The following is a 23,202-nucleotide window of genomic DNA, read 5'->3' as shown; positions in this document are numbered from 1 at the left end:
TTGGACGCAGTGAGAGTGTCGAGGGGAACGTGAGCAGGTGAGCAAACGCCGAGTCAGAGAGGGGAGATGCTTCTGGGACTCGCAGTCACTGTTGCACGTGCACACACGCACGCACACACATACGCTGCGTTCTGTCACATACTGTGGACCCTGGCCTCAAAACTAAATAAGCCTCGTAAAATGTGTGTTTAATAGAGAGCTGATTCAAACGTTTTGCTCCCCTCGTTTCTGCTGGGAGAGCCTCGTGCTCTCCCTTTCATCCCTGCATCCTGCCCTTTGCATGGCTCTGTGAGCTGAGCCAGTGGAGGAAACCTGCAATAATGATGCTAGTTAATGTCCTCCTTTAATGGTCTAATAAAAAAGGCAAAGCAACAGATGCACAACAGCCATATCTGTCTGAAGTGGGCCGCTTCCATGGAAAAGGAAGCGAGCAATTGACACGCATAATTTGCAAATCATGTCCATGGGGAGTTTTCTCAAGTAAAGACTCTCTGGTGGGAGCGGAGATGGAGATGAAGAGGAGGGGGGGTGAAGTTAGTGAAGTTAGGGGGTGGGGGGTGGGGTCTCGAGAGGAGGGTCTGTTGTCATAAATCCATTTAAAGAGGACAAAGGCGGATTAACAGTGATCTCTGACACTGAGGAAGAGAAAGTCAGAAACGTCACTTTATTGTCCAATGACTGCCGCCCCCCTCCTGTGTCACTATTTCTCCATTCCCCCCCCCACTGAACTATTAACATACTCACTCTCTGACGCAGGTTGAAGTATAAGGGGGGTAAACTGAGGGGAAAAGTGGGATGAGGCGACGATGGCGGTGGGCAGAGAGTTGGGGTTAAGTTACCATGACAACCCCACAGATAGCATACCCCACTAGAGTCACGCACTTGGCAGGAAAGGGGAGAGAATGAATGGGAGACAGAATGACGAAGTACGGAGGAAGAGGAGGGGAGGAGGTCGTGGGGAAACTTGAAAGTGTCATGTTATAGGAGAGTAAATATTAACAGTAATTGGTCGGACCTTTGGTTTTTCCTGTTGAGCGTAATCTCCTCGTTTGTTTACTTGGGACCTGCTGGAATTCCCTGGAGGAAATGAGGGGGCAACATAAAAATGATGAATTCATTACCACTCCTTGTCCCATAATCCTTTTTACCATCGCAGTGGTGTTGCGTCACGGCCAACACGCGCACTGTTTACATATGACACTCTGAGGTAAGCAGAACATGAGACGTAACCCTAAAATCCACATGACTGCTTTATCATCCACCTGGACATGGAAATGAACCCACAGTAATAAACATTTATGGGAAAACCAACACGATCAGAATGGGCTGATTTGGTATTTGTTCTCCCGATCAGACCGCGACCTTAATCACACTAAAGAAACACTGAACAAAAATCCCCGACATAAAAAACACAATTCTTGCTCAATCACTTCCTTGTCAGTTAAATAAACCATGAAGACTATTAAGCTAATACTCGAAGTTTTTAAAGTGACTTTGGCGAATGGTGAATGAATCGAGCGATTGTGCGGATTAACGGCCCGGCACAAGGTGAGCGAAGAGTGTGAGGCATTCAAATGATTTGAAGGCTACGTAATAATGTGTGAATACATGCCATGGCGCACAGGAAACCCAGTGTAAAGCATGACTGAATTGAGTGAAGCTTGTGTGAGTAAAGTTTGTCTGGCAGCGAGGCCCGGCTGGCAGGCCCTGTCACAGGTTCCCCTTCCTCTCTGATGTCTTTGAGGTCGTCGTCTGAGTGTCTCACTCTGTTTCTCCTCCTAGATTGGTGATGTAATGGGAAGCATATGAAGGCCACACACAAACACACACAGACAGACGCACACACAAACACTGATGCTCATGCACGTTACGCAGACACCGCACTTATACCACCACATACCCATAATTACACACATATACTGTATGCGCACCCATTTACACAAACCCTGGATTCCCCCTTTTCCAACAGGCATGTGCCAATGTGTGCTCCCTCTCAAACACACAAAAACAAAAGTCTAAACAAAGATACATAACTTCTTCTACTTTGCACACTAACATCTACGCAAGTGCACGCACACTCCCACACACACCCAACCCGGGTCACAAGTGTGTGAGTGATCAGCGCTGGCGGACGGCCTGTAACACAGGCTGTGTGCCTCAGAACCACCCAGGAGACCCCCATCATGAGAGGCAGCCCAGAGAGGGAATGAGGGAGAGTGACTAACTTCACTCTTTCTTTTCTTCTCTCCCCAGCTGTGTCTTCAAACGGCCCTTTGATGTGGGAAATTAAAAAGAGCGAGTGTGTCAATATCTCCCTATACGTCCAACCACAATCATCTATTTCCTCTCCTTCTTCTTCTTCTCCGGCTCACCTCCTGTCCTTGCTTTTCTTCTCCACTGTTGAACCCAGAAAACAGAGCATGACCCTCTTCCACCACAACAACGCTGCCACCCACTCGCTGCCACCAGGCCTGCATCATTTGGAGGGTGTTTGTTTGTCCGTGTAGGCCCACCGCTGGACTGGCAACTCTGTGTGTGTATATGCGTATGAGTGTGCGCATATACAAGGCCCACCACTAATTATTTTCTAACCACACCATGAGTGTGTGTCTGTGAATGAGGGTCCCCTAATCTCACACTCAGACTCCAAAACGCTTTCTTCCTTTTCCCTGGTCTCTCTCTCTCTCCCTTTGTGTGTGTGTGTGTGTGTGTGTGTGTGTGTGTGTGTGTGTGTGTGTGTGTGTGTGTGTGTGTGCGTGTGTGTGCCTGCGTGTTTGAGACTATGTATACAGTATGATGATCTAACTGTCCCACTGTGACGACTTGAAACTCTTTTTGCCCTTCGCAACAGTAGGCCATGCTTTACTGCACCTGACTGAGTGCTTCCACGGTGCCATGTGTGTGTGTGTGTGTGTGTGTGTGTGTGTGTGTGTGTGTGTGTGTGTGTGTGGGAGAGAGAGAAACACAGAGAGTGTGACAAATCCTGCTACAGTGTGTGTGTGTGATCCTGCATGTAGCGTGTGTGTTTCTGTGCTAGTGTTTCTCTGTGTGTGTTTTGGTTTGTTGGAGCATCAAGTCTTCCCAACCCTGTATGTGTGTGTGTGTGTGTGTGTGTGTGTGTGTGTGTGTGTGTGTGTGTGTATGTGTGGGTGTGTACATCCATTGACTTACAGTATTTTGTATGTGTGTATCTAATGTTTTGACCCCATCACCTATACCCCACCACTCCAACCGCTCAGTGTGTGTCTGTAAGTAAATGTCCTGTAGTGTACAAAGCGTGTGTGTGTTTGTGTGTGTGTGTACAAGTATATATGTGTGTGTACAGTATGTGTGTGTGTGTGTGTCTCTGCTCACTGTTTCTATGCAACACTTTCAGAGGCCCCTTCTGGTCTGGACAACACCTCTCCCCTGCTCCTATCCGTCTCTCACTCCTCACTCTTTCCTTCACCCTGTAGAGGGAGAGAAGGAGTGAAGAAAAAAAAGGGAGAGAGAGCGAGAGAAGGGTGGGGGGGCAGTGGAAATAACAGGCTGCTGTCTCAGGAGGGGCTCTGAAAGAAAAAGAGAGCAAGGGGTGAGAGAAATATGGGAGAGAAAAGGTGTTTGCGACGTGTATGAGCCATGATGTGTAGAAAAAAATCTGGAAAATAAAAATTGAACAACACATTGTTTTCAGTGACATCTCCCCTTTGAAGAAGAGCAACACAAACAAAAGACAGGCCAGGTAAAAGTAGAGCCCTGAAAGATACATGGTTACAGGAGATGTGCTGATACACATGAAAACAATGGGCTTTTTTAAAACGTCTGCAGGGATAGATAGACACACACAGAGAGAGAGGTAGGAAGAGATTTGGAGATGGAGAGATAAAAAAAAGGGAGGTATAGATGGGGCTGATTGGCGCAGGTAGCGGGATGCGACGGAGGAAGTGCTGGAGATAGGGACCGGAGAAAGTGATAGAGGAAAGGAAAGAAGAAAAAAAAAAACAACGGAACATTTTTTTAGACAGGCAGCAGGGAGGGAGGAGAGAGAGAAAGAGAGCGAGAGAGAGGAGAGGAGAGGAGAGGGGAGCGCGCGCGTGTGCGTGTGTGTGTGTGTGTTTTTATGAATGAAGTGAGTCACTGCCGATGTGTCATAGGCCCGACGTCTTTATAAAGGAAGTTTTAAACAAGCCTAAACACTTCACTGCGCGCAAAAAATTGGACTTACCACACTCGCATCCTCTCTCTCTCTCCTCTGCACTCCTGTTGCCTCTCTCTCTCCCTCTCTCTCCACGCTGTCTGTAAGTGTCTCTCAGCCTCCTCCATAAAGACCACAGGGGCTCATCTCAAAACTCTGCTTTTTAGAGACAGAAAGTTTGACTTTGACATTTTCTCTCTCTCCGGTGGGAGCTCCAGCCATCACTGTGCTCTCTCTCTCTCTCCCTCTCACTCCCTCTCATTCATTCTGTCCTGACAACTGTCTGAAGAAGAAGAGGAAGAAGAAGAAGAAGAAGAAACCGGAGCACGTGACAACATCCGGAGCTCAATTTATTTATCATATTTCTATTTATTTATTTATCCACGTCTGTCTGCTGGTTTTGAAAACCATTGGAGACCAATATGAAATGTAAGTGATTTTTTATTATTTTATTTTATTCTCCAATGTGTCCAGTTATGTCTTTAATATGATTAGATAGTGGTTTTATGATATTCATGTAACTTGTAGTGGCAGCTATGCTATCTTACCTGTACAAGCACTTATCATTTATTAATTTCTAAACAAGTGATGACTTTGCTGATAATGCTGATGATCCTTGGAGCGCGGGCAGCTTTATTCCCCACAAGCTGTTAAAGTTGCACAGGGACAGGGCGCTCGGATGCTCCTGCTGTGTTATTTTGGCTGCGATTCTTGTGGTTCACCTGTAATTATCGAGCATTCATCATTTCAACACCGCTGTGGTTCCCTTTTAATACTTTACCTTGTATTTGAACTTGAAAGGGGGCAGAATGAATGAGCTTACTGTTAAGAGTTGACTCGGCCTGGTCTATATAATTTATACCACCAACTCGCGCACACCTATCCAGTTGCAGGTGTGACAATCCGCAGCATTCATCGCATTGCTTATGGTGAAGGAGCGATGGTGATATTCAGTGTCAGGGACCGGCTTTTAATGATTTAATTATTTGCATTCAGCCTGTGAAAACATGACTCTGACACTGAAGCTCTTCAGGACTCCTCTGCCAAGTCTGGAGCTATTGTTTATATTATGGTGCAATATCTTCCCCCTAGAACTGACAGCCGTGGCCTGAGGTCATTATCATTATGGCGAGATGACAGCGCCTTTCCACTAATTGCTTCCGTTTTGCTCTGCTCCTACAGTGCTGCTCGACTCCTCCTCATCTCTCCTCTTCTCGCTGCTATTGGCCCAGCTGCCTGTGTTTACGTCTGCCTTTCCAGCACCACATCGGCGGCCCACTGACATGGATAAGCTGTCCAATCAGACCAAAAACCTAATGAAGCTCACCCAGGAACTGCTGGTAAGTGAAGATGATGCTGTCCTAATGATAACCAGCCTCAGCATCCGATTGGTCGAGAGACTAATGAGGCCCACAGGTCATTCTGTGCTAATTGAATTGTTAATGTGAGGGCGGGAGAGGATGCTGGTCATGGCACCACAGCCTGCCATGACAGATCTCTCCCTAATTGGATTTTGGTGGTGATGCTACTTTGCAGTTTAGTTAACCCCCAAACTACTTTAACTTTGCATCATGCAATGTAGTGGAAACTCTGTTTTGCTAAATTACACAAGGTTTGCTCAGGACTTCAGTCAGACTTAAGCTGCTTTCATTAATGACACAGTGGCAGGAGTCCATCTGCATGCTTGGATCAGGGCAGCAAAAGCCCCAGGGCTGATTTTGACAGAGTGATCTCACTTTTAATCCACACTGGACTCCAAAGGGAGGGGAAGTCTGACTCAGCAACCTCCTGGTCTGTTCGGTCACCTGACTGACGGCAGTAGCATGAAGATTGGCCAATCAAGACTCACGGAATTAAGTAGAATTAACACCAATTTAAAGTGATGGTTGAGACATGACATGGTTAAAACAAAGTTCTAGGAATCAGTTCAATATCTCCAATGAATACAAACGTACAATTACATACATGTATCTATATTCAACTAAGGCTGAACTTCTGAGCATGTCATCTGCAAAGTGACAGCAGAGTGTACGACATGCCTGTTTACATAGAAACATGTTTTTGTTCTGTTGGTAGACTGCGGCAGTGTGGAGAGTGTTGAAGTAGTTTCTTTTCCTATGAAATGTGAATCACTTTCATGTACCGTGCGGACAATTCTGGACTGAAATCTTAATTTGTGGACAGGCGATTGGGTATAAGAAAATCAGATTTGAGAACTCAGCCAAGATTTGGCTCCAGCTGGTGATTGTATATCAACACTGTTTTGACAGGTGAAAGAAAAAGCAGGATCATATCTCCGGATCTCTGGCTACACATGACTGATCTGGATTCTATTCTTGTTATATGCAAATCTTTTATCTCATTTGTTCAGGGGATTAAATCAAATTAAATATAGCCGCATACTCTCTCTAGTTTTAACAAGCAGATACTGTTCAGAAAGTGTTTTATAACAATGCCACAGCTCGTTGTGTAGCAGTCGTCTAACCTGGGGTCCAGATATGATGAACCAGCTTTAACTAAGGGTGTTGGGGACAGAAGCAGACAGTGTTCAGTAATGTGGAAGATTCATTTCCAATTCATTTTTCCTTATTGTGTGGAATTTCACTAAAAGGAGGACAGAGTTTGGAAAGATAAATAGGATGGGGATCCATGGAAAGTCCCTGCAAAAAAGCTACGAAACTGATGCTTTAAAGGAAGAAAAGTGCGTTTGTGTTTACACATGGGTCTATATAAGTTTTCCGAAGCGCCTGTGTATCTGTGTGAGTGAGTCTGTGTGTATTTGCATGCATACTGTATGAGTGCAAATGTGTCTCCATACGTTTGTGTGTATGCATTTTTGTGGCCGAGTGTGTGTGCGCACTGAGGGTTCTGTAAATAGCCACGGTTGTGTAGGTGCAGTGTTTAGTGTTTTGCTTTCGGTCACCACAGCAAAGTGACTTGATAAAAATCAAAAAAAGATTTATCACATTCCAGTATTTGCATTCAGGAAGAAAGAAGCTGGATGCTGACTTCTGTCAGGTGAGGTCATAATCTGCGATGGAGAGAGCAAGAAAAGGGAGGATAAGAGGGAGAATTAAAGGCTGAGAAAGATGGAGCAGAAACCACAAGAGATGAAGAGATCAGAGAGATGACAAGCCAGTGGTGTATGTGTGTGCATGCGTGCACTCGTGCATGTGATGTTGCATGTGCTTGTGCACCTGGTGTGTGACAGAGAGAGAGAGAGAGAGAGAGAGAGAGAGAGAGAGAGAGAGAGAGAGAGAGAGAGGGGAGCAGGGGAGAAGAAGCAAGGGATGGAAGAGGACAAAGGCAACAGAGACAAAACATTTGACCACAAACATAAGTGAGCTCTTACGAAAGGCTGATGGAGCGACATGAGAGACAAAGCAACACATTCATCTCTAAAAACATCAGCACAAACAACTGTGGAGCAAGGAAAAACAGCACAACAGGTTAAGGAAGCATTAAGCACACACGACCTGTTTATACAAATCATTTCTCAGCACTCGTCACCATCCTGATGTTGTTTTGTTCCTCTGCTGGTTGGAAATGACGCATGCCCATCGGTCATCGGCATCTCTGTTTATCTCCACTCATTAGTGAATCAGGCAAACATCTTTAAAGCCAAATTGTACGACCGATGAGCCTAACTGCCTAAGTGAAGTAGAATTACATAGCCCTGGACTCTCAGGTTGTTTATCCCCCCCTGCTGGCCACGACGGGGCCTACTTCTACTGTCTGGACGTAGTTTACGGCACAACTCAATCTGGGCAGCAGCACTGCGTCATTCCATCTTTTTATAGCTGTGACCCTGGAGTTTCCCTACAGTCCTGTGTTGTCTGTCCCACTTGGAGCTTTCTTAGTCACTGCATATGTTGTTATCCTCGCTCCCTGTAGAAAACATCCTGTGGGTTCAGGTCATTTTCTCTTATTGTTGACATTTGGGGAGGCTGAATGTGGGTGAACTCACACTGACCCGATCAACCACACTCCCAGCAGGGAAAGCTACTGTCTCTAAGCACAGAAAACAGTCCAATCCAATCCAATCGAGGTGCCACACTAATACTTTCCTCATGCTGCCGTGACTTGTCTCAGGATGAGTTAAATTGTGCTGCTGCAAATTACTAATGAGCTGCTCTGTGTCTCGTTTTCTCTTTCAGAGGGAGCATGCGTTTGACTCAGAAGTGGAGCCCCACAGGTTCAGGTCTCTGCCAGAAATGAGCAACAGATCAGCCAATGACCTCAACAATCTTGAGGTAATGCCCCGATAATGTGTGTGTGTGTGTGTGTGTGCGTGTGTCTGAAGGAAGAGCTGCTGGTCTGTTTCTCTCCAAACATCTTGCCACACCCTTGCTAAGTCTCTAAAGTATGTCTGTGTTGTTTCCAGCTGAAGCCCACACTCTCTCAGCTGCACGCTGACCTGAAGCTGTACGAGCACCACTTTGAGTGGCTGAACAAGGTTTCAAAGAAGCACCATCACCCTGCTGTGCCCAAGCTGGTGGAGATGATCAGAGAAATGAAATCTCTCATCAACCAGCTGCACCGCCAGGTAAAGAGCCCTATGACGCAATGTTAAAGAAAGTTTGGAGGAGCTTGCTCTCGCTTTTAAATTCCCCTGCGATAAATTAATCATGCCTGTCTTCTTGTCCACAGATGCTGAGAGTTGAAGCACCGAGGCTGACTCCAGCGACCCCCTCTCTCCCCCCTCACCTCCCCTATCAGTTCGATGTGCTGCAGTCCAGCCACGAGCTCCTCCAACACTTCAAGCTCTTCTGTGATTGGGCGTATAGAGCGTTCATCAGCCTCAAGCCCAAAGTTACTGCAGTCCAATGATGATCCGAGAACTACTTGGCTGCAGAGCCATGAGGATACATGGAGTCCTTCCTCAGCCAAAAGGGGAAAAAGGACCATGTCAGTGCGCACTGCAGTCAACAGCGTCCCTCAAGAGGCCAAAACGTCAACCAGTGACATGAGTGTTGAAGAATGTGTCTTTCTACCAGAGCCAATGAGGATGCGCTACACTGCAGCCATTTACGACCATCGAGATTCCCCCGTTAAAGCAAACAGCCGGTTTAACTATGATGATCACTTCACCATTCCCCAAAGATTCTCCTAAAGGCCTTGTTCATGACCATGTTATTTATGTATTTATTTATTTATTGACTGTTGGTAATTTATTTAATTCTATTTATTTGACGTTGTAATGTGTCACTCTCTTCTTTATTTCTGTATTAACGTGAATTTATTTGCCCGCATCTTTGTCATCTATCTTTTTTTGTCGTGTGTCTCACTGATCCTCAAGACAAACACAGTAGCACTTCCTGAACCTGTAGCTCTGATCATTACTTTTGTTTTAAACTTAACTTAATTTAATTGTATTTCTTCAGCCAATACTTCTTCCAGTAGATGTAGCAAAGAGTTTTGCATAGCCAAAGTTTTAACAATCTAATCACTTACAGTGCCCTTAAAATAAACAGTTTAGATGATAAAAGTGTCATTGTCTAACAATGTTAAACGTGTCATGTATTAACGAACCAATTGGTGGCATGTGAAATTGTTTTAATTTGTTAATGTCAGGATGGTAGTCAAAAAGAAGTCAATACTTCTACCACAGGCAGAGTTTTTAGGCCTTTTTTCCCCATTCTGCATGAGGAGGCATATTTCACGTTGTGGTAAAGTTGTATGAATGTGCCCTGTTGCTGAGCACTGATGGACCTGATTAGATTCTTTGCACAAACTTGTTAGGATAAGCCTCTTGGATGAGAGAGATGGCTGATTTTGAACATGTGTTTTGGGGTAGAAAAGTTTGTTTGTTAGTTTTTTTTACTTTAACACCCAAAGCCTTAAAATACTATGTATTGTGACACTATGTTCTGTACAGGTGTACATGCATTTACAAGAATGTAAATTGTTGTATACAGTGCTTTGTGTATTATGTTGTTTTCTACAATATAATGTAGTCTGCTTTACCAATTTTATCACTATAATTTTCTGTTAATTCCTATTCTAGTATTTGTTACAGTATTGACTATTTATTTAAGTATCTTGGTGGAACTATTTATTTTGTGCTGCAGCGGAGCAAGACTCCTGTCTTTTGTACTTTTATACAGTTTTCAATTCTTATTTACTATTATTATACCATCATGTTTAAATTATTGTTGTAACATCAAGTTGCGTCTTCCACACACTGATTGGCCTCAATGTGAAATATGTGCCTTGGTGAAATAAATTCTAAAGAATGTGCACAATGGATCTGATTGTGTCTTTTTTCTGCATGCTCCACATAACCTGCACCAAATTATAGCATATTTACTTCAATCAATCAAGTTGGGATTCACAATTTGCCTTATAGGGCTTAATAAGGTGCGACACCCTCTGCCTTTAATCCTCGACAAGATAGAGGAAAAACTACATAAAAAACTTTTAGCAGTGGAAAAAAAGAGAGTCACAAGTAAGGGAACTCTGGAGGGACAGAGGTGCAAAAACAATATTTACAACATTCATCAGTCAGCAAGTTATTTTACGCTTCGTACTTAGTAAAGCAAGTAATTATTCACTTTTACTCAAGTAGAAAAAATACTTGAGTACATTTTTGTCTATTCATTTGAACTTTTAACCTAAATTATGTAAAAAGTTTCAGTACTTCCTTCACCACATGTATAAACTTTGATAGGTGGACCTAAAAGACAGACACCTGAAGATACTACGTTACCCAGAAGTCTGTGCGCCGGAGTCATCGTGTGATGGACACTACGCAAAATGAATCACGTCTTATAAATTATTCTTGAGCCTCCCAAAGTGTTTATACATCATCTAAAAGCACTTTGCGTTAAATTCATGGCTTTGGAAATATTATTTGAAATTCATTGTAAAAACGTCAATCTGTCTGTTGAAGCTGCGGACCAATGGGAGCCTCGCATCTAATGGAGCATGCGGCCAATCGGCGTCCCCGTTCTTAGGAGGCGGCATCGGGCGGAGAGCTGCTGTTAGTCTGCGCTGTGTTTATTGTTAAGGTTGTGTGGATCAGCACTGCGGAACCAGCGCGTCTCCACAACATCAACAATGTCGCTTCTGGACGAGCTGGAGACACGAGGTGAGCGGAGCCGCGGCCCGAACCCATGCACGTTCTCACCCGACTTCTACACGAAGCCATTCCGCATCGACGGCGGCTACATTAGCTTTTAAACACAGGCCGGTAACCGGTTGTGTTCACGCCGTTAAAATGTCCTATTTGTTTGTTGTTGCTTTGTAGCTCGCACAGCTACCTGCAAACACTTGAATGTATGGGAGCTTAATGTGTAGCTTAGCTTTAGCCTCTGTGTTTTTGTTGCTAGCAAGCACCGCACTGCGGGGACGGGCAGAAAGAGACTGACAGCCAGAGGAGAGACAGCAGGGAGGGAGGGAGGGAGGGGGAGGAATTTAAAGGGGACACGCTCACGAGGAGTCACCAAGTTCTAGTGCTTGTGTTTGTTTCCATCTCTCTCCATGTCAGACCTCCCCTGAGCTGCCTACTTGGGATGACAGCTGCTGTGTCCGGGGAAGGAGTTCATCAAAACACCCAGAAGAAAACATGAAAGCAGGACAAGTGGAAGGAGGAAACGCCATGACACCGCGCCACAAGTGATCCCACGCCACTCTTTCTCTGGAACACCCTCATGGCTAACTCAGTGGCCTTAGTGGTCCCATCAGAACTGCTGCCGCCCCAGTCCGCCGCCTCGCTCTCTCCCTTCCCGTCCCTGCTCGGCTCAGGAGAGGACGGCGAGGACGAGCAGGAGAGATGCGAGCTCGAGGAGGGGGACAAGGAGGTCCTGGAGGGCGGAGAAGAGGTGGTCCTGGACATGGTGACGTCGTCTGTGTCAGGTCCAGCCCAGCAGCCCAAGCAGTCGGAGCATCCCTTTCAGTGTCTGGACTGTGGCAAGAGCTTCAGGTGGTCGTCCAGGCTGACTCACCACCAGCGGAGCCACAACAATGAGAGACCCTACCGTTGTAACCTCTGTCCCAAGGCCTTCAAGGGCTCCTCCGCTCTGCTCTACCACGAACGGTATAGCTTGACAATACTCAATCAATCAATCACATTTTATTTGTATAGCCCATATTCACAAATCACAATTAGTCTCGTAAGTGTCTTACGATCAGGAACCACCACCACAATCAGATGCCGCCACGATCAATAATCCACCATCATGATCCACTACCAGCTGTCTGATCGACAATACTGTTACCTGCTTTTGGAGTATTTGTGTAATGAAAAAAATTACTTTATACCAAACACATATTGGATATTATAAAAGTGTTCTGAATGGGAGCTACCTCATCGATGGAGCATTTGTAACACACATTAACATGTAGATACAGTGTGTGTGGAATCTTTTAAGCAGCCATCATTTGGCCAAAGGCTTAAGATACAGATACTTATCTTTCAACAAATCCTCTAAATATTCAACACTGAGAAAGGATGTAAGGGTGGTCAGTGATTGAACATTGAGGAGAGTGATCATGAACTATAAATAGTGTATAGGAGTGATACTATATAGTGTGTAGCCTGGTTGTTTCCATTTTCCAGACACAGCACTTCTGTATTTGAAGGTTCTCGGACTTAAGTGAAGTGGATGGAATATTGGCAAGGCAGAAGTCTAATGTGAGCATATCTTTAACAGCCAGTGAGCAGTATATATTATTTAAAGAAATACCTGAAACAAATACTGGATTCACCTCAGCCTTACTCATAATCTGTCCAATTTCAGTTTAACAGGAAATTGAGGCCAGAAGATTAATATCTAAAATCCATATTACATACCTTTTTGCTGCTAATGTATAAAAGTATATTGCAGTAGAAATTATTGCCATTTATTTGTATCTTAATTATGTGTAACACATTTAATAATTGTACATAATCAATAGTACTGTCCTCTTCATCTGCAGGTCTCACTCAGGGGAGAAGCCTTACAAATGTCAGGACTGTGGTAAAGCCTTCAAACGCTCCTCTCTGCTCCAGGTGAACTGTCAAACTAAGTCATGTTATACACAAGGAAAGACTTAACTTTCGAGAGGGATTTTTACATCTTTGTCTCTGTCTTTCTCCAGGTCCATCAGAGTGTCCACACTGGAGTTCGTACCTTCTTGTGCCCCTATTGCCCACTGACCTTTAAGTGGAGTTCTCACTACCAGTATCACCTGCGCCAGCACACTGGAGAATGCCCATATCCCTGTGACACTTGCCCCAAGGCCTTCAAGAACTCAAGCAGTCTGCGGCGACACAAGAATGTCCATCTTGGTCTCAAGCCTTACACCTGCACAGTGTGTAACAAATCCTTCACTCAGTCCACCAACCTAAGGCAGCACATGAGGATACACACAGGCGAGAGGCCATACATCTGTGGTGAGTGCGGACGCAGCTTCACACATTCATCGAACCTAGCTCTGCACAAGAACTCTCACGCACACCTCAACGCAGGAGGGAAGGAGGGAAAGAGAGGAGAGGATGCAAGGAAGGCAAATATGGAGGTGGTGGTAGGGGCAGAGGAAATGGCGTCATCCATGTTGACGGACATGGTGGGGTTTGTGAGCCAGGAAGGAACGGATGGAGTGGGGGTGGGGATGGAAGAAGTGTTCCTGTCAACCACCTCGTCCAGCCAGAATTCAACCCTGCTCCGCCAGCTCACCCTTACCTCCTCTGGGGAGGAGATCTGTTCATCCAGGGCCATTGGGACAGAGGTTCACCTGAGCACTGACACTGGGGCCAGTGTCCTGATTTACAGCTGTGGCAGCTGCCACCATAACTTTGGTACACAAACGGACCTGGAAGAGCACCAAGCCATCCACATGGCTCCAGAGGGGCACGGGGCCGGTGGAGACGGTGGGCCTGGGGGAGGGATGGAGGTTGGGGATGGGCTTGTTGGAGCTGGACACCTGCTGGCTGACTTTGAGGAGGTGGTGGAGACTACCACAGTGGTTGAAAATGGACACGCAACAGAGGTGCTCCTTGGACTGACAGAGGTCACAGATAACAGCAATACAGTAAGTGAAGTGGGATCAAATGGATGAATGCAGGAAGAGAAAAATAAAACAGTTTAACTTTTAATATAGGGAAACAATGAAATGGCTTAATGTATCTAGACAGGGAATCAGGCCACCGGGAGTTTATGTTGCCTGGTTTCAGACCTCTGTGTAGGGCCCATTGATGGCTGTTTATCCAGCTTATGTTTTTGTCATGAATGTAGCCACCAAGCTTTATTCGTGAAAAATACAGACAGAAACATGGCAACAGGTGTGGATAAGATCAACACACATAAAGAAATTCTAAGTTGAATAGACCAATTATCAGCCATCATAAAATCAGGCAAAGTATTTGGCCAAAGTGTGAATTGGAACAGAGTGACAATACACACATCAGTCTATATAATATATCTTAATTCATATAAAACTAGAGGGTGGGCTTGGAGAATGCACAGCTCCGCCAAGGCTGACTCTCTATCTTGCCATGTTAAAGGAAGTGATGGATCCCCCATTTATCTGGATCCACTTCATAATGTAAAGGGTTCTTTCTTGGGTCACTCCGCACCCCTGGGGAGAAATGGGTTCAATATTCTTTGCATAATTCAGCTAACTAACGAACAGACAAGCACTTGTGGATGGAAAAAGTAACCTCCTCGGTGGGGATAAAAATCTATACTCTAAGATTAGTGCGTTTAAACTGCAGAAATGTTTCTGATATGTTTTACTTCCTTTGGTTTGTTGTCAGAATGTGGGCACCACCCAGGCCCAGTTTGACCTGCTGCAGAGCTTCACTGAGGTGACTCAGAGCTCTGAGACCGTTCAGCCAGAGGACAGAACCACATGGGCAGGGCTGTCATGTGGCTACTGCAATAAGACCTTCAAGACCAGTGGAGGCCTCAATAGACACGTTTCACTGGTGAGAATGACTTGTAATTACTCCACCACTATCGCTGTTGTGCAGATTATCCATCCTCACAACAACCTCTATCTTCTGTGTGCCCTTTTTGTTTGTCCAGATGCATGCACTTTCATCACAGTCCCGCTCACAGTTCAGCTGCTCCGCCTGCGACCGCTCCTTTCCCCTTCTCTCCTCACTCCTCACCCACCAGCACTCGCACACCCCTGAGCAGCGTCTCCTGGCTGAGGCAGAAGCGGAGATAGTGTGCCCTCCGTCCCTTTCCCTGTCTATCCCTCTGCCTTCCTCTCCCAGCCAAGCTGACAAGCACCAGGAGGGCCCGAGGGAGATCCACGTCGACATCATTACCGTCGGTGAGGAGCATGAAGAACAGCCAGCTAAACCAGCCAAAGCCCCCAAAAAGACAGGAGCCAGCAAGAGCACTCCTGCTGGAGGTAAAGGCATTTTGATAACGGAACAGACACAAACTGCATTTTGACATGAAGGCTATGGAGATTCATATTTAATACTTTCCATCTGTACTGGTAATTCTATTAATGAGAGACCATCCACACTGTATTCAGAATCAGAGTGGGTGAAACATTTCTGGCAACCAGGGAAGTTGATGTTTCTTTGTCCTTAAGATAGGTTAACACGTAAGAGGTTGCTTTTTACTGTGATAATTACTACACTGGTTTTCACAAATGTGTCACTGTTCCCACACGGTCATTCAGAGAGGCCGTACCGCTGTTCAGAGTGCGGAAAAGCCTTCAAAGGTTCATCTGGGCTAAAGTACCACATGAGGGATCACACTGGGGAAAGGCCCTACCGCTGCACTGAGTGTGGAAAGAGCTTCAAAAGGTCGTCACTACTTTCAATCCATCAGAGGGTAAGACTCAGTCTCACACAAGCTTAAGTTCCAAGTGAGAGATCCATGATTTGGGAGCTGACCTTCATGATTTAGTCATAGTGTAACTCCACATTTCTCCACTTTACTGGGGTTGTGGCTCTCCAGTATAGTGCACACCCCTGCAGATGAATGCAGTCTACAAAAGACAAATCCAAACAGCAATAAAAAAGAAAACTCTGCAATTACAGCACTCTTGTGGCTGTATTTTAATGTCCCCTTGCTGGCTGCCACTCATGGCCTGCATTTAGTTCCTATTGGAAGAAACAGAACTGAAGGCTTTTTCAGTTTCAAAGCATTCTTTGTGAATTGTGCTCATTAGCGCACACACACACACACACACACACACACACACACACACACAAAATATCATTCATATTAACAAATGTTAAAGTAACCCCATCATAGATTCGCTGCAGATATGTCCAGGTTATGTGCTGTGATTATAACTTAGAATCTTGAATTATTTAAAGTTTGGCTTTCTTTTTGAACACTGAAATCTTCTAACATAATTCCAAATATAAAACAAAAAACAAATGTCCTTTACACTTTACCCAGGTCCACACCGGTGTGCGGGCTTTCCAGTGCCCTCACTGCCCTCTCACTTTCAAATGGAGCTCTCACTACCAGTACCATTTGCGGCAGCACACTGGTGAGAGGCCATATGTGTGTAAGGAGTGCGGCAAGTCCTTCAAGAACACCAGCTGTCTGCGTCGACACAGTCAGATGCACACTGGACTGCGGCCTCATATCTGCTCCATCTGCTCAAAGTCTTTCTCCCAAACATCAAACCTCAAACAGGTCAGTGCAGCCTCTAAAGATTCAGCTGTGAACTCTCATCTGTTTGTATTGAAGAGATTTGTCTTATCTTACAAACTGTTCTTTTAATGTCTCTTCCTTCTTCTCTTGTTGTTATTTCTCTGAGAGCAGCATGAACGCACCCATTCCGGGGAGAGACCCTTTCAGTGCACACACTGCAATAAAAGCTTTACACACTCCTCCAACCTTCAGCTCCACCTTCGCACACACTCCTCACGCAAGGACTTCAAATGCCCGTACTGCTCCAAAGAGTTTGTCATGCACTCCTACTTGCAGAGGCACATCCGCACCCATGGCAGCACCGTTCCCCTGCCCGGCCTTGGTGATGGAGGTCAAGACGGTGTGGCTGTGAAAGCCAGTGTCGGAGGAGTAACCACCACCACAACCCTGCTCAACCCCATCACCCTGGAAGCCTCAGGAAACAATAGCAGCTTGATTGTGTCCCAGCCAGCACTAAATATTCCCCCCAACACCTCCCAGCACTACTTTATGATTCAGACAGTCAGTGGGCTGCAGCTCATTCCTCTGTCATCTCCTGCACCTCCACCCCCTCCTCCTCCGCCACCACCTCCGTCCCAGCCCCAAAACTTCCTCCTCCTGCAGTGCCCCTCCAATAATGGCAGCCAGTCCAGCTTGATTCTTGTTCCCACAACAAACAACCCTCCACAGGCTCCGGAGCCTCTGCCTGTACTCCAGACAATCCAAGCACTCCAGCCCGTCCTAAACCAAACACAGACTCAGATACCCCAGTATTCAAGTGTATCGCAGCAACAGCAGCAGACCAGGATCATAATCACCAACAACAATAACAATGCAAACACTCCTGTTGCCACGCCAACGCACACCCTGTCAACGAACTCCCTACTCACTAAGCCCATATTAGGGAAAAGCACACGGACAGCACGGAGCAGACGGGGACGCAAACCAAAAGTTATTCTTCAGAAGTCTGAAACAGCTCCTGTCAGTCAAACTACAGGTGGAGCTTTGTCAGCAACAAACTGTAACGTGACACAAAGTTTCACGCAGACATCTGCTGCTAACACTAGTACAGAGACTTCATCATCTGTAGCCACTGTTTCTTTGTCAACATCTTGCACTACAATCTCAACATTTCCATCCTCCACCTCTGTAGTCCACACAGTGGACACCTCAGGGCCCCCATCAGCTGTTACTGTGGTTACACCAGCCACCACATCAGCCACAGCATCAGTTTCTCCTCCTATCCCAGCCATGCTGGAACAGAAACCTCATACCACTGTTGGGCAAATGAGGACAAGGCAGACCGTGACAGGGAAACAGTTTGTGCTGTGTTTTGATAATGAAGAACAGGCAAAGGAGGGGCTGAACATTGAGGAGGGTGGGGAGTCTTACGTGTTACAGTTTGAAGGGGACGCATCAACTGAGGCAGTCGATGGGGGAATGGGTGGAGAGGGAAAGTCACTTGTGCTTCAGTTTAAGACAGATGGGCAAGGTGATGAAGAAAAGGGGGAGGATAAGGGAGGGATGATGTCACTTCTTCACAACTGGGGTGGAGAAAAGCATGGTACGAGACACACAGGAGAGGGGAGCAGCCAGGGAGAGTCTTATGTCCTTCACTTTCACACCGAGGCACAGGACAATGGTTCCAGTGCCACTTACAGCCAAGGGCAAGAAAACAGCCTGCAGCTTTCCTGCACACAAACCCAAGGTCTGGTGCCCCTTGACGGGCAGGAGATGGTGTTTGAACTCGGGGGTGAGACCAAAATGGAGCAGGAAAGTGAGGAGGGTATGCAGATGATAGCCCTGATCGAAGGTGAAGGGGGAATGATGGGGGAGGATGGGGCAGGTTGCAATGCTTCAAGCGGTAGGGTTACTGAGGATGGAGGAGCCATGGAAGGTATATTCCAGCTGGAAAATGGGGAGGAAATTGTCATCATCGAGGTCAGCACCAGTAGCTTGAGGGAAGGGAGAATCGAGAGAGGAAGGGACGGGGACATCTCACAAAGCAGTGAGGTCAAATATGAGGCCGCGACTGATGAAGCAAATGAAAATTCTATGAAGGAACACAACTCTGCCAGCACAGAAGAACAGACACCCACCGATGACTCAATGAGAAATGGACCTATACCTAGTTCTGAAGAGATGCAGTTCTCTGACTAAAACCAGTGTGCATGTTGTGTGTGTGTGTGTGTGTGTGCGTGCATGGGTGCGTTAATAAATGCCTCACTTGTTTGTGAGCTCAGCGTGTTAGCACTTTAGTCAGTTTGAGTTCTCATGGAACTGAGAGGAGAACATGCAATGAGATGAGTACTCTGTTGTAATACCATGGTGCCACATATTAGAAATGTTATACATTCAAATAGGCTGTTCATGGTCCTCAGAATATTCCCCCCAAATATTAGTTTGAATGATACTGTCATTGGCAGTTTGTTTATTAAGTCAGTAACTTTGTGAATACATGTTGTAAATGGCCTTTTCTTCTCAACCTTAATAACTAATACTAAGTAATTATGAATAAATTTGTTTTGTCTTACCTCTTTGTCATGAGCCTTTTTTTACTTGGTTACGTATTAGTTTGAGTTTATTACTTCCGCTAAGGAGGTTATGTTTCCATCTGTTTGTTATTTTGCAGGATTCCCCATAAACTATTGGACTGATTAACACAAAACTTGGTGGGAGGATGTGAAATCGCTCTGGGAATAAGTCGTTACATTTTGGTGTGGTTCTTTTTTCATTATTTTGATTTCTCAGAGAATAATTCATGCATCCTGGTGATAAAACTCATCTTTAGGAGGTTGGAGTTGATCAGTGTATACATTTTGATGCAGGACCAAATGAAAATCTGGATCTAGTGGATTTAAAATATCTTCGTGGTGGTGGGGGGGGGTACTCTTTTTCTCCAGCTGTTGTATGATAATAAATGGGCCTCGAAACCTGCCACTACCTTCAATGACAAGCTGAGATAATGGAAATGCAGCAATGCAGCAAAACTTTAACTGTTTTAACAGATTAGACAAGATAAACCAAATGCATCCCACAGAATATCCGAATGAAGATGGAGGATTTGGATGTGTATTCAGATCTGTCAGTTACTTGCAAATTTATTCATGGGTCTTGAGGTGGTTGGGATGGATGAGTGAACATGTTGGTGTAGATCTGGATCTAGTGGATTTTAAGTAATTTCATGGGGGTCGTGTTTTTCAAGCTGTTGTATGGTTACAAACAGAAACATGCAACTACCACCACTGAGAAGAGAGTCATAAAGTAAAGGTATAAATGACTGACATCTTTCACTGATTCAGATGAACATTGAGATGCTTCCAGATCTATCAGTTTTATTGACAAATAATTCATAATCCAACAAAAATCTGGCATATTTTAAATATAGAACTATTATCTATGTGTGCGTAGTACCATAATAATCCACCGTAGTTGGAGCGCTGTTGGCGATTCACTTAGGGTTTCCGCCGTACGGATTGTACGTACGCAAATGGCGTAGGTCGACACACTGAAAATGTATAACGTGACCACAAAGCGGAGCACCTTTGTTTGCAGAATCCCTCTTTCTACGCAAGAAACGACTCTGTGGTCATTTCACCAAAACGTGCTGAGGCTGCACGGACACAACCACCGACACAGACTCGTACAGTTTGGATTCACCATCTTTCAGCGCATTGTCAGCTGGGTTAACGCAGGAGGTAAGAGGGGCAAGGGGCGTTTTCAGCGTGGAAACGAGGGGTCCACATGTGTCAGGGGATCGCAGCACGTCGTGATCTCCTTACAAGGATCGGAACCAGGTCGTTGGCTTTCGGACTTTAGCTCTGGTGATCGTCAGGATGGAAATCTAATTGTGCAAACACAGAAGCGAGGCGACACATGCATGCAACAAATCCTCCATAATCCCCATCTGTCTGTGTTGTTTTGTGGCCAGTGTGGGTGTGATGCCTCTGCACACTACTACTGACTCACTGGATGTGGAGTCCACTGCATTGCATAATAAGATTTGCCAATGTTGTAAAAACCCTGGCATCACAGTGTCACTTTATCTGCATGATTTTTTAGTATCAAACATCCCAGAGCTGTATTTTATACGTATAAATATAAACAATGGCATCCTCTTGTCCCTTTACTTTTCTCCTGTGATTGCAGGTTCCCTGTGCACACGGTGTGGATGTTGGCGTTTGCACCACACTGTGTGTAGAGGACCACAGGCCGGTCTCAACATGGTGAGGCTGGAGCTGGATAAGATGGCGATGAGGAGGATGAAGGAGGACGACATTGAGACGATCAAGGCCCTCATCAAGGTTCGTACAACGTATTCAGATCATGCTTTTGGGACACGTTCATTTCATCTGAATTGATTGGAAATGAACGTGTGTCCTTTGGGGCTTTGTGTACGGTGGCCGAGAGAGCTCAAATTAAGAAAACACAGGCAAATAGAAAAAAACAACTTCAATTTGACGACACATGCGCTGCAAAAAGTCACAACACATGCAAATACAGAAACGTGCTGCCAATTGCGAAAACGAAACCTGAAATGTTTCCAGGGGAGCCAAAAAACTGGTGGAAGCTGGTTGTAGTTCAACGCTTTGTATTTTTATTTATTACATTTTTTAACTTGCGTCAATTTGTCTTTCCAGGAGGGCTGCGAGGGCACAGAAAACCGTCTCATCCTCCACGTCCTCACTCGTCCGCTCTGCCTCTTCGTCTTGGCCATTTTCTCCTCAATCCTGCGCTGCATCGTCCACTCCTTTATCCTGGCCCTCGCTATTCCCGTCTTCCTGCTAATTATCTTTCTCAAAATCAGCATGCCACGGTCCACAGGGGTTCTGGGCAGCAGCCGCCCCTCCTGGGACTATGTGGGCAGCAGCTACCGGGGGGTGCAGGACGAGACGCTGCAGAATCCCTATTGTAGGATCAGCGGCAAAACAACACTGACAAAAAAGGTGAGTGTGCTGGTTTGCCGGGGATGTTTTGTTTTTTTTTATGTTTAAGGTCACGCTTAATTGTTGTGAGCATTTGTTGCAGCCTTATAATAAAATTTCTGTTCTTCAGCCAAGATCCAGAATCGGATCCAAAGACAAGGACAAGGAAAAGGACAAGGACAAGGAGGTGTCAACAGAGAAGGTCACCCCAGAACGGGAGCAGGCAGCAGGACAGGTCTGGATGGCGGAATGCGATGGGGAGATCCTGGGCTGCATCTTCCGGGAGAGTGAGACGCGAGCAGGCATCAGGAGGATCTGCAGGGTGGTGACAGGCTGCTGGTACCGCAGGGAGGGCCTGGGTCGGCTGCTTGTCCAGAGTCTGGAGCAGAGAGAGAGGGCGACTGGAGCGCACAGAGTCTATACACATGTCCCCTACCCCTCTCAGCTGGGGGAGGTTTTCTTCAAGAAACTGGGTTATCACCAGCTCGGGGAGGGGGCTGATGAAGAAGACGAGGAGGAGATGAAGCTGGAGAAGCCAGAGAGAGGCTTTATGGGATACCCCCTCACTAAGGTGTTTTACAAAGACCTGTGATTGACTCATGAAGTGAAAGAAGAGGCCATGAGCGTGAAGACGAGAAAACATGAGCGCAAGCTGTGGATCTCTGCTGTGTCATGTTTGGATTTTTGTTTAAGTTAATAATTTATTGTGTATTTGTGTTATTTATGCCCGTATTTATTTACTGTTTGTGTTGCTGTTCTATTTGTGCGTTTGTTACAAGTATATTTGACCTTTTTTTGTTTTCATCATCGAAAGCACAATTTGTCCATTTTAACAAAACAAATTATTATTTAAGAATTCAAAGATGACATCATGATGCCTCAGGTCTGCTGTTCTCCATCATGAAGTGAAATATTTATGTAAAATGTCAGCAGAGAAAATGTTTTATTGTCCAGCTCATGGTAAATGAACAGAATTGCAGGTGTTTCTTTGTGTGTGAAACCTGACAGATGTGTAGGAGGATGCACTGTTACTGTATAGGAAGTGTGTGTGTGTGTGGTTTTTAAGAACCTGCAGAATTTGTCTATGGCTGCCGCTGCTCTCCCTCATGTACAGTATATGACTCTGCAAAAACAGCTCCCTTTCATTTAGATTTTCTTTGTTATATTTTATCATTTAATTACCAGGAATATCAGTGACTGAGAATTTCAGATTCGGCATTCATTCATGCTGAACATGACAGTATATGTGTCAGCCGTTAAGAAAATATGTTATTGCTGAAACATTTGAATAACTGATTGGGTTTGAAATTTCCTTTAGCATTTTTATTTCCCTTATATTATTTGTCAAAATAAGAGACATTTTATGGTTCTCTCATGAATGTGTTTTTATATCACTGTAAACTTTATGGTTGGACGTGTTTCACACAGAATAAACAATCTTAGGGAATGATTTTGGGCTCTTCTGATAGATATTAAACTAACTGATTAACATCATAGATTAAATAAAATG

The 23,202-nt window shown here is 45.3% G+C and overlaps 3 protein-coding genes across 3 annotated transcripts; all 3 read left to right on the top strand.

Annotated features, from left to right (window-relative positions):
* Positions 1-8,291: 8,291 nt before the first annotated feature.
* On the top strand, positions 8,292-10,390 carry il11a (interleukin 11a). The gene is made up of 3 exons (XM_035162770.2): positions 8,292-8,427; positions 8,559-8,720; positions 8,825-10,390. The coding sequence occupies exons 1-3, from the start codon at positions 8,299-8,301 to the stop codon at positions 9,002-9,004; spliced, it is 471 nt and encodes a 156-aa protein (XP_035018661.2). The 5' UTR covers positions 8,292-8,298; the 3' UTR covers positions 9,005-10,390.
* Positions 10,391-11,111: 721 nt separating this feature from the next.
* On the top strand, positions 11,112-19,300 carry znf628 (zinc finger protein 628). The gene is made up of 9 exons (XM_035162584.2): positions 11,112-11,264; positions 11,664-12,212; positions 13,094-13,166; positions 13,256-14,188; positions 14,913-15,083; positions 15,184-15,517; positions 15,797-15,951; positions 16,528-16,770; positions 16,900-19,300. Exons 2-9 carry the CDS (start codon positions 11,827-11,829, stop codon positions 18,925-18,927), a joined length of 4,323 nt encoding a protein of 1,440 aa, XP_035018475.2. The 5' UTR covers positions 11,112-11,264; positions 11,664-11,826; the 3' UTR covers positions 18,928-19,300.
* A 954-nt stretch (positions 19,301-20,254) lies between these two features.
* On the top strand, positions 20,255-23,142 carry nat14 (N-acetyltransferase 14 (GCN5-related, putative)). The gene is made up of 4 exons (XM_035162721.2): positions 20,255-20,465; positions 20,917-21,071; positions 21,408-21,713; positions 21,823-23,142. The coding sequence occupies exons 1-4, from the start codon at positions 20,282-20,284 to the stop codon at positions 22,282-22,284; spliced, it is 1,107 nt and encodes a 368-aa protein (XP_035018612.1). The 5' UTR covers positions 20,255-20,281; the 3' UTR covers positions 22,285-23,142.
* Positions 23,143-23,202: the final 60 nt, after the last annotated feature.

Source organism: Hippoglossus stenolepis, chromosome 8 (assembly GCF_022539355.2).
Source record: "Hippoglossus stenolepis isolate QCI-W04-F060 chromosome 8, HSTE1.2, whole genome shotgun sequence".
Classification (NCBI taxonomy): Eukaryota; Metazoa; Chordata; class Actinopteri; order Pleuronectiformes; family Pleuronectidae; genus Hippoglossus; species Hippoglossus stenolepis.
This window is presented reverse-complemented; position numbering and strand designations above follow the sequence as displayed.